General features: G+C 38.9%; 1 protein-coding gene across 6 annotated transcripts in view; it reads right to left on the bottom strand.

Annotated features, from left to right (window-relative positions):
• Positions 1 to 1494: 1494 nt before the first annotated feature.
• Positions 1495 to 11803, bottom strand: part of LOC147112830 (E3 ubiquitin-protein ligase RNF19A) — a 120903-nt gene continuing 110594 nt past the window's right edge. For all 6 annotated transcript variants that reach the window (XM_085997505.1, XM_085997506.1, XM_085997507.1 and 3 more), the window contains 4 exons: positions 11332 to 11446; positions 10884 to 11018; positions 7015 to 7204; positions 1495 to 6244 (listed from right to left, as the gene is read on the bottom strand). In XM_085997505.1, coding sequence (XP_085853631.1) covers positions 6061 to 6244; positions 7015 to 7204; positions 10884 to 11018; positions 11332 to 11446 — 624 coding nt within the window. In that variant the 3' untranslated portion in view covers positions 1495 to 6060. The remainder of the gene's footprint in view (positions 6245 to 7014; positions 7205 to 10883; positions 11019 to 11331; positions 11447 to 11803) is intronic.

Genomic DNA, 11803 nt, shown 5'->3' with positions numbered 1-11803 from the left:
GCTTAAAAAAACGCGCTCAGAATGTCGATAGATAGGTTATAGAGAAGGCTCTTAATTTTCATTGGAAAAAAATAATCTGGGTAAAATAATTAAATTTCCAGATGAAAATTGTGGAAAGTGAGTAATTCAATGTTCACTCAACAAAATATGTAGCTTTGGTTGGTCTTTCTGATCGACTGTGGAGGAAGATACCTACTGTTTGCTATTCGTATCAAAATTATTAAAGTTTTAGATAGAATGAACGTATTTAGGCTTTTGCTGTAAATCTTCTCAGAAAATAATTAAAGACAAGGAAGACCATTCAGCCTATCTTAATTCATTCATCTAGAAAGATCCCCATGTTCCTCACCTCACATTGCTTCTTCCCCTATTCAGTTTGGTTAAAAAATACTTTTCTCTGGTTTTACTTTAGGTAAATTATACAAATAATTTTTAGCATATAGTGGAAGATGAGAAAATGCTAGAGACAGTATTCCCTTCCATTTAGAAGGGTGAGAGATGATCTAATTGAGGTGTTTAAAATGATAAAGTGATTCAATAGGGTAGAAGGGTGTTCAGAACGAGGGGGCATAATCTTAAAAATAGAGCTAGGCTATTCAGGAGTGAAATCAGGAAGCACTTTTTCCACACAAAGGGTAGTGGAACTCTCGAACTCTTCCCCAAAAGGCGATGGATACAGAGTTAATTGAAATTGTGTGCAGTTTTGGTCGCCTTATCTGAGGAAGGATGTTCTTGTCATGGAGGGAGTTCAGCGAAGATTCACCAGACTGATACCTGGGATGGCAGGAATGACGTATGAGGAGAGATTGGGTCGATTGGGCTTATACTCGCTGGAGTTTAGAAGAATGAGGGGGGATCTCATCGAAACTTATAAAATTCTAACAGGACTAGACAGACTAGATGCAGGAAGGATGTTCCCGATGGCGAGGGAGTCCAGAACCTAAAAATAAGGGGTAAGCCATTTAGGACAGAGATGAGGAGGAATTTCTTCACCCAGAGAGTGGTGAACCTGTGGAATTCTCTACCACAGAAGGCAGTTGAGGCCAATTCATTAAATATATTCAAGAAGGAGTTAGATATATTTCTTAAGGCTAAAGGGATCAAGGGATATGGGGAGAAGGCAGGGACAGGGTACTGAATTTGGACGATCAGCCATGATCTCATTGAATGGCGGAGCAGGCTCGAGAGGCCGAATGGCCTACTCCTGCTCCTATCTTCTATGTTTCTAAGTCTGAGATTGAAAGATTTTTGTTAGGTAAGGGTGTCGAAGAATAGGATATGGTTAATGGAATTGAATTACAGATCAGCCATGATCTGATTGAATGGCAGAACAGGCTAGAGGGGCTGAATGGCCTACTGCTGTTCCTATGACCATGCAAGACAAACAAGGCACACAAAATGAAATCTCTTGAAATTCTCAAAAATGGAAACATTTTGGGAAGTTGCACAGGTTGATAAGTCTCTTCAATTTTCAAGAGAAAAACTAACAAGTAATAACGTTTAAATCAAGGAATTTATTGATAATATAAAATTAAAAATGGAACCAAAAATAAGCTCTATGGGTATTCAACAATTTCTAGCATGTCTGTTTGCAAAGTGATCAGAGCAAGTGAGAAGCAACCCTCAAGTTAAAATCTGAAGTGGAATTTTAAAAACAAAAATGCATGTAACAAGTTTGAGATCAAGACCAGTTGGCTGGATGGAAACCACATTCCCAGTCTTGAAAGGAACCCTACTGTTGATGAGAGGACAACACAAATCATTAAAAATCAGGTGAAGCATTTAAAAATTAGAGGTGATGAGTTAATGTTCATAGACGGACATTATCTTTAGATAGATTTATCTCCCAGATGAGGAAAGAGTAATTTAACAAACTTGAGTGTGAAAAATCAATTTACTGTGAATACAATAGGGTATACCCGTTTTGTGTTCATAACTTCATCAGGATGAGGGAAAGCAGGAGATACACTTTTTAAAAACTTTATAACTAGTAACATCAATCATCTCCAGATCAGCTATAGCATTGTTTAGATTCTAAATTCTTCCATTCAAACTGCCCCAGACAGTTCAACTTCAATTTCTGAATAATATGTTGGAGCAAGTTGAATTTGTGTTGAATCTGGAGAGTAACTGCATGACGACTGACTAAACTGAGCACATTTGCAATCTTGTACAGTTCAGTGACATCAGACTATCCTTTGGAGCTGGATTTTCACCCAAGTCCCAGGAAATGAAAATCCACTGATGCTAATACATAGTTATTCAAGTTTCTAAAAGGCATTACTTAGAATATTAAACAAGTTTTCTTAATTCATATTTTTGGATATTTAACATGAATTATCCTTATAGATGCACAATTAAAATTTAGGAAAAGTACAGAATTCATTGCAACTGCATCAATTAAAGAGTACAGGGCATTATAACACTGAGTAGTTTTAAAGTCCTCACCAGAACAAAGTCACCATTATATTTCTTTGAGATGCTATAGCTATGAGGACATGCATTCAAAACTTTTCTCACTCAAGTTTGTTTACATTAAAGGCATTTCCATTTCAGACGATATTACATAATCTACTGTGTCTTATGGCAGAGACTGACACTGCACTATCCTTTTATGACTGCATCCACCACTCTTAAAAGTGTGCAGCCTAGAGAATTATAGGTACATATAGTCCTTATATTATCTTAACATATATCAAGGAGCAGCTTACAATTATTATACCAGGTTTAATGACAAATATGTTTAACATCTCAGCTGCCATATTGACATGTGCACATTGGTTATGCTCATACCACAGCAAAGCAGAAGTTACAATGAATAGTGACAATATATGCTTCAAAAATTGGATTATGTTTTAATAGTCATGAGAATGGAGATTAAGCAAATCATGCACTTTATGAGGAGCATTCCTTGACAACACTTTACAATACACATTTAAAATACTGCAAAATATTCACTTAGTGGTTTATGAATGGTCACGAAGAAAAGATTTGTATTAAAAAAACATCTAATGCAAGGCATCCTTAATTCAAGAATCCACAATTTTATCAGGCTTTACCAGGTTGCCTTTGCAACCTGGAAGTCACACACAAGTAGCCCTAACGTAATCCTCACAGATGAAGGCACCAGCAATGTCAGGTGTGAGGACATGACACAATGCAGACGTGGCAATGTTGGGTTTGAAGTTCTGCAATTCTTCATTTGTTTTCTTAGAAATGTTGCAGTTTCTAAGACCAGCAACACTACTGAAATTCTAGAGAATTGCTTTCACTATGATACTAGCAACATGAGTGCTTGGTGTCCGGTTTGTGAAGGAATGCTCCTTTCAGATATGGAACCAGTTTCTTGCAGATGGAACCAGTCAATCTTTGGTGCACAATCCAATATGGCAGCAGAATAAGGGACCTCCACTCTGGCGAGACATGCTCAAAATGTTCTGCAGCCAAAATGTTTTATAATTTAGATTATAGAGATGTGCCAATTATTATACAAAGATTATCAGGGGACCATCTGATTATGTAGCTCCCAGAATCGGGGTTAACCACCAAAATAACACTTTCTCCTAGCTGATACAAGGCTAAAGCGGACGCATTTAATTCGACAATAACACCCAGTAACTTATTTGCTGCTATACGCATATGAGATATTAAACATGCTGTTCCAAACTCTTGCAGGTTAATGTTGTCTGCTGAGCATTTTGAAGCTTTCAATTTAATCGGTGTACATTCCTGTAACGATTTAGGTCTTCTTAAAGTTGATTCTATTCAGTTTCTCGACAAGAATTCCAGATACCAAAACAAACATTTCTGGCACTTTGTGGTCTCTGGATTTACAACAGAGAACTGCAATCTGACACTGTAAGGAAAGGTTGTGCTCACTCCGATTCCGTACTTCATGGGTACTTCTGGTTACACAATAGCAATACTTTGCAGCAAGTTGGCCTTTAAAATTGGCAAAAAATATTAGACTGCTCATACAATTCCAGAGTCGGCCAGTAGTGAAACTGTATGTTTGTGTGTTTCAGTCTCCTTCCCATTGCACACAGAAGACAAATGTCACAGCACAGTATCGGAATTAAAATGTCGGCACACTGTTGTCAAGGTTAGAAATTGAGCAGAGGTTAAAGTGGATTCTAGTGGATTTTCACTGAGCCACAGCCAGATGGTGGCACATTCAATCCTGAAGAAAATCAGAAAATCACTTACTTCTGCAGCTGAAGTAATGCAGTACTTTAATGAGCAACCACCCCCCCCAGTGGTCACGATCGGAAAAGATCACTGAGTTTTGGAAAGAATATACTGAAGTTTAAGCCTGAGTTTTTACATCAATAAACTCTGTCTTTTTCAAGATCAGTCATGTTCCTTAGACCTATTGACAATGTTGTTCCATTCTTTGTGAAGGGAAGCACATTTGTTGTTGGCAAGATGGGCAAAGTTTCGCCTCGGACGTGTAGTGTGCTGGAACAGTCATTTGCCCTCAAAGACCTGAGTTTTAAACCAGGCTGAAAGGGGATAGAATATTTGGTTTTATTATTGAATTCTTAAAAGTAATCCATCTGGGATCCAAGCCCCAATGGGCACAAGTTAACATCACCGAGCTTCTGCAATGTATAACTGATGCATACAAAACATCTGATCTTCTAATGCAAGATTTATAACTAGTGTACCAACTGAGAACCATCACCAACTGCAAATGGCAGGTACCTTGTGATAGAAGTGTGTGTGTGCGCATGTGAACAAAATGGGTAAATTCAGTGGGGTTAATGCCAATTTCCCACTGTAACTCAGCTGGAAGACAGGCTGAATCCCACCAGAAGCAGTGCAAGAGACTAAAAATGGTTATTTCTTTGGGGTTCTGGTATGAGATTGGGAGAGCCTGCACAAGATGTACTGGCTCATAACACACGACTGATTAAACTGCTATTTGAAGCATATGCCAGGATTTTCATTCTATGACTGCATGACACTATGCAAATCATGTACAAAATCTGCATCAAAGGTTTCAGCATGCAGTATCCCATTTATAATCGAAATATACAGATTGAATTTAAAAAATGTTTTTTCTTTAATTGTTTTGAACCAATTACCTTTGTTAAAAAATATTGATGTTCTCATCACACTATGGAATAAAACTGTCAAAGTGAGCAGAACAGCGAGATACTCTCCAATTCCACTGGCCACCTCAGTTTATATCCTTTACACCCAAATCAAAGCAACCAGTAGCAACAAAATTAAAGAGAGCTCTGGTGGGAGGGGGGTGGAAACTAAAGTCTGCAATTAATGCAAGAAGTGTTTTAATTTTCACTTTTTATAGTTCCTAGGTGTTTCAGGTTTTAAAAACCCCACTAAATTCAGAAAAATAAAATAAGGGAAGATGAATGCTATCAGAATAATAATGGTGGCGGGAGAGAAAAGAATTGATCAAAGATTTTTTCCTCAGTTATAAATTTATCCATCCTAGAAATTAATATATCCAGTATCAGCCAACAAGTGCTCAACAGGTTCATAACATTACTTTGTCTGCTGTTTAAATGGAGTGGTAAATCAAACTTATTTTTCAATTGATAGATAATAGTTTCTTACTAATTTTTTGTTATAGTTTAAATATACATATTTGTACTTGGGTTAGCATTTTACTAGAGTGGAGATGGGGATAAACAGTAGAAATCACTCGATGCCGCCTCTAATGCAGCTGAAAGTGGTGCACAAAAATCAAAGTGCAACAGGCAGGACCAAAAGCATCACAAGATTTCTAGAAATCCCGTGGGCTGGAAGTCTGCAAAACATTCAGACAAAAAAAAAAAATCAGATAAGCAATATTATTAAAATTCAAGAATACTTTTTTAATGAAAGGAAAAATAAAAAATTGAAACCGAGGAAGCTTAAGATGTATGCTGCACGTATGTGGGCACCAGATGGTGTAGTTTTGGAACTTGGCGTGTCAAGATATTAATCAGGGTTTACAGCTGCAAAAACTCAGCAATTCCACATATTAGTTTAATTTTAAATTTATGGGGGTAAAAATGACTGCATCTGAAAAGGAACACAGTTTAAACTCTTTCACACACAGGTCTGAATGGAAATCCGTTCGGTATTTGGGCTAGTGCCGCACAACAGTTCTCTTGAGCAGTGTGGTGACTCCATAGACAAACTGTGAACAGACAGGTAGCTACTGCTGCTGCGGTCTTTCACGCCGCCAGGCTCGGTTTCAATATCCACGTGGACCTCGATGTTCTTTCCTTCCCTAAAACAAAAGCAGCATTTAGTAGGTTGTCAAAACCACAATGCATTGCTGCATCATTAAATACACACATCAGAAAAGCCAAGAGCAAGAGATTTTAAAAAAAAATGCAGATGCTGGAAATCTGAAATAAATTTTAAAAAACCCCAGAAAAACGCTGACAGTATACATCAGGTCAATCAGCATCTCGAAAAGCAAATAAAAGGTAGATAGTCAGAACGGAGTGTCTGTCTCCAGACAAAAAGTTCCTTTTTCTTTTTGTACACTGCTGGGCTTCTTGTGCATTGCCAGCATTTTCTATACATTAAAAAATGTAGGCTTGGCAGTACTATGGTATTTTGCATCCTAGTAACACACACACAGCACTCTTAGATCAGATGCAGTGCTAGTTACATTAAAAGAAAACATTCGCTTTATGTTGTCTGGGGAGAAAAGAACAGAAATGAAAGGGGTGGAATAACCTCTTTCCTTCGTTGTCATTGGGGTGGTTTCTGGAGATTCAAACCGTAATTTGTTGATAGATTTGGCAGAGCTCTGGTCCAGTTTATTAAAAATAAAACAGCAAACATCATTGGCTTTGACAATCAGTCTTGCAATTGACAAATCAATTCATTAATAAAAGCAATGATTAAAAATAATTCATATAAATCAACGCTCAGAACAAAACGATTAAATGCTGTCTGCGATTCCAGGCTCACCAGAAACATGCGAGTAGGGTCATTTACCCAGGTCAATTTATAAAAGCATTTCAAACGACTTTTGTATACATTCACCTGTTTGAAGAATCCTGTTCTGCACTCAGCATGCTTCCTGCTAGTGCTACAGTACTTGCTGACTGATCATTTTCTAGTTTGACACCTGCTCGGTCTAGATTGCTTCCGCTTGCACTCAGGCCACTGGTCACCTCTTGCACACTGCTCCCGCTGATGCTGTGGTTATGTAGTCTGGGCCGTGGCTCGTTAACTGCAGAAAGTTTAAGGGATCAACACTTAATACAGTTGGAACACTGATAAAGGTTAGCCTACATTTTCCAAGAAACAGCATGCTTTAAAATAGGACTATATAATGATTTCATCAACTAAATGTGCAATTTACAACATGAGCCCGCTTTACCATTCTATTTAATGTCAACATGAAAAAAAGTGCAAGGCCAGATGAAAGAAATCGTAGAACAGTTGCCCTGCAACCAAGAAAGGGCACATCAGTATGCTATTTTCAACACGTGTATGACGAGCAGGAGAAAAGAAATCGGCCATCTGGCCGTTCCTCAAACTCAAGGTTAAAAGAGGTCAAATCTGAACTGAATGGAAATAATATGATGCAAGATGGGACATATTTACACCATGGCCATGTTCCAGTCCCAGACTGGGAGAGAAGGTGGGGAAAAAAATCTGTAGATGGTCAATTCTGCAAGTTATGAAGTTGCTACTGACTTTGAAATTTTATAGATCAACCAAGAGAGTTTGCCCTAAGGCAAGTATCTCACTTACATAATGATGCCTCGTTAAAATACTTCTCAAACACGGGGTGGGGGGGGGTAATAAAATACAAATGGACAAGGTGACCGTCTCTCCCTCGCACATCGTAATGCTATACCACAGCTTTAAAAAGGCTGGCAATCGGCAAAGTGTGCAGGAAGGAAATAGAGTCACGAAAGAAAAAACTAAACGCTGGGAATTTCACCGATCGGCCGCTGGAACGTTGGCGGAAACCTCATACTCGAATATCTAGGGTTTCCACTGCTGGACCACTGAGATTGCAATAACCAATCAGTAGAATTCCTGAGAAAATTCCCAGTGTAAATTCATTATAAAATTAAAAGAAAATCTGAAATAAACAAAGAAAATGCTGGAAATACACAGATGTTAGAAATGAAAGACGACAGGAATAAAAACAGAAAAATGGTGGAAATACTCAGGTCAGGCAACATCTGTGGAAAGAGAAACAGAGTTAACGTTTCAAGTCAATGACCTTTTGTCAGAACTAATGCTATACACAGCCTTAAAAAAGCTGGTAATTGGGGAAGTGTGCAGGAAGAAAATAAAGTCACAAAAGAAAAAACTAAATGGGAATTTCACCCGATCGGCCGCCATTAGTTCTGACGAAAGGTCATCAAACTGAAATGTCAACTCTGTTTCTCTCTCCACAGATGCTGCCTGACCTGTGGAGTATTTCCAGCATTTTCCGTTTTTAGTTCAGATTTCCAGCATCCGCAGTATTTTGCTTTTGTATAGAGAAGACATGCTTTAAGGTCAGGAGGTGAGTTGTATGTCATAGAGTAGCCCGCCTCTGCCCTGCTCTTGTAACCACGGTGTTGATACAGCTGGTCTAGTTAAGCTTTGGGTCAATGGCGACCCCCACAATGTTGATTGCGGGAGACTTAGTGACAATGTTGCCATTGAAGGTCAGGGGGGAGGTGGTTGAACTTTTCTTGGTTGGAGATGGTTATTGCCCAGCACTTGTGGTGTGAATGTTACCCTTTGGTAGGCTGGCATAGGCTGCTTCATTAGAGGAGCTGTGAATGGAACTGAACACTGAAATCATCAGTGAACAGCCCCTCTTCCCGACAGTTGAGGATAGTTGGGCCGTGATGCTGCCCTGAAGAACACGAGCAACATACGGAACTGAAAAGCTCCATGTGAATCAACAAACCCTGTTGCTTAGCAACAGCTTCAAAACAGTCCGCTGCAGCTGCAAGCGTCTCTAGTTGAAGCTGTTGCTATAGCTACAGACCTTGCAGTGCCTGACTGGGAAAAAAAAGCAACGAGAACTAAAAAAACTTATAGAAAACGGCTCCTGATTTTTGCCGTTAGATCGAGTATTCCGGACATATAACCTCCGGATAAACCAAAGTTTCCTGTATGTAGATATGCACTGTGTTCCCGACAGATGTTTTATAGGCAGAAAACACCATACTGTCAGACCGTGTAGGCCAAGCTAATTATTTCCATCACCGAAGTAGGTGGGGATGTGGAGAGATGTTTACCAGGTCTTATTTCCATCTTGCATGATGCCTTTTAATTGTGTGGCAATCACAAATTTCTTTTCCCAAAGGCAACCTCACCCACATTATTTCACAAGCTGGAGTACTAGTCAAGATTAAAACAGAAAATGCTGGAACTATTCAGGTGGTCAGGCAGCATCTGTGGAGAGAGAAACAGAGTTAAAGTTTCAGGTCAATGACCCTTTGCTGGAAATCGTCAGTATCGACCTGAAACGTTAACTCTGTTTCTCTCTCCAGAAATGCTGCCTGACCTGCTGAGTATTTCCAGCATTTTCTGTTTTTATTTCAGATTTCCAGCATCCGCAGTATTTCGCTTTTGCACTGGTCAGATTATGTTTGCTTATAGGCAATAACAAACTGAAGCAATTTGCCTCCTTTTGAGTTAGCAGCAATCAGCCAGATAGGATTTTCTGTTGCTTAAGACTCAGTTCCAGGGCAAAGACAAAATAAACTTCTTCAGAAGCAATTGACAGAGGTGCCAAGGTCCTGCACAAGGAGCTAATATTGAAGTACATGGAACTGAAGATAGACTCATGGTATTCATAGGAAACTGATTGGGAGGTAGGAAACAGGAAGCAAAAAGTTGGGATAAAAGGGACATTCTTGGATCAGTGAGCAGTGACAAATGGTGTCCCCTGAGGATCAGGCCCCAATATATATTCAGGCAAAGCAAGATTTTGTCAGACAGGGAAATCTTGAGGGACCATGGGAGTTTGTCCACATTACATGTGGAAGTCAGCTGGTGGATTGTTTTACCCTCAAAAGTAGAACGTTGATGGAAGAGAAGTATACCTTGAAAGTTCCTTTGGAAAGGAGACGGGGTTAAAAGGAAGCATTGTTCTCCACTTGGCCTATAAAAATGCATCCCCAAGTAGAGAAAGGACTAAGGGAGGTGAAAGATTTGAAATATTTGACTGATTTTGATGATTTACTTGATAGGTACACAGCTATTTCATGGTCTCCTGCAGCTACATCTAGTTCATGCAACAGTTATTTAGTACTGGTAACCACGTAATTTGGGAACAAGAAGGTGGGTCAGGCAGAACTTTCCCACCTGAAGGGCATAAGAACATAAGAAATAGGAGCAGGAGTAGGCCAATCGGCCCCTCGAGCCTGCTCCGCCATTCAATAAGATCATGGCTGATCTGATCCTAACCGCCAATCTACAGACTTGTGGAATAATTTATCTGCGAAGGCAACTGAATTGAAAATATAAATACATTCAAAAGACAATGTAGATGTTTCTAGAGAGAGGGGTTGAACAATATGGCAAGATGGTAGGTAGGTTGATCTGTGAAAAAGGGACTGCCTTTTTGGGCCTGACAAGTTGATCATCTTTTATGTAGAGCCCGGAATGGAGTAACCCATCCTCATGATGTACACTTCTCTGTATGGCTTTTAGACTGTACGGTTTTTTTTCTGCAGCCTGCAATACTATCATTAGCAACACAGACTTTGCAGAACACTGAAGTTACTTACGGCGATGAGTATGGCCAAGGTGCGAGGATTCCCACTTGTGATAGCTTTCCAGCCACCTTTGACACTTGACAGCATTTATTACCAAGTAAGGCAGCTAAATACTTGTAATGCATATAGAATACTGATTGGGCAACTTCAATAAATGTTAGCCACACTTACCAGAAGCAGCATCTTCATCTATTTCAATCTTTACTCCTTTTCCATTTCCAGTCGTAACTCCACACCAATCACTGCGACATAGCGACACTGGGACAACACCGTAAACATATGCAAGCATTATAGGTACCCCAATACCTTAAAATTAAATACAAAAAATAATTGAAATACTTTGCTGCAAGAAGTAACTTTAAGAAGTAAGCATGTTAACAGTGATATACATGGACAGACAACTTATTTAAATAAAGTAGGGGAAAACCTTTCACTGATGTTACTTGGGTGCATGGCAATCTGAGGCAATTTTATGCGCGTGTATCACCAAGTATTCAAGATAAGGATCCTCATAACATTTTTCCTCATTTAAAAGAAAGTAAAATCGATCTCCCATCACCTGCCAATGAATCTAGTTGAAGAACTAATTCAATATTATTGTCCTGAAGTTGAACCTTACCGACTGTCACTGCAGCTAACACAGGAGACACAATAATGGACAGAACCACTCCTCCAGCTACAGCAAGTCTCCGTCTATGTTTTGATATCTTATTACTTTCACAACGGCTGTAAATCTGTAAAAAAGTTCAAGAATGAACATTAATTATATTAGTTTTAAATGATCTTAAGAAATTCACATTGTTTCAAATTTACTCTGAGCAAAGTACCACATAATAATTATGAAGTCCCTTATAAAATCAGACTGGTAACACCCCATTTAAGAGAACAAAACAGGTACACTGGAATCCTTTTAGTGAAATTAGATTACTACAATCAAGTACATTAAGCACATCAGGAACTAGCTCGCTGTGCTGCATAGGAAGTACAAGAAACAAACTACATGTAGAAAATCAGAAAGCTACTTTAAAGAATAGTGGTAAATGAAGGACAAAATGAGATCTGGGAGAAAAGGAACACAATTATTAACGTTA

Source organism: Somniosus microcephalus, chromosome 9, assembly GCF_052327205.1.
Source record: "Somniosus microcephalus isolate GS21.2 chromosome 9, FLI_Smic_1.0, whole genome shotgun sequence".
In the NCBI taxonomy this organism is placed as follows: domain Eukaryota; kingdom Metazoa; phylum Chordata; class Chondrichthyes; order Squaliformes; family Somniosidae; genus Somniosus; species Somniosus microcephalus.
Note: the sequence above shows the minus strand (reverse complement) of the source record. Positions and strands in the feature narration are given on the sequence as shown.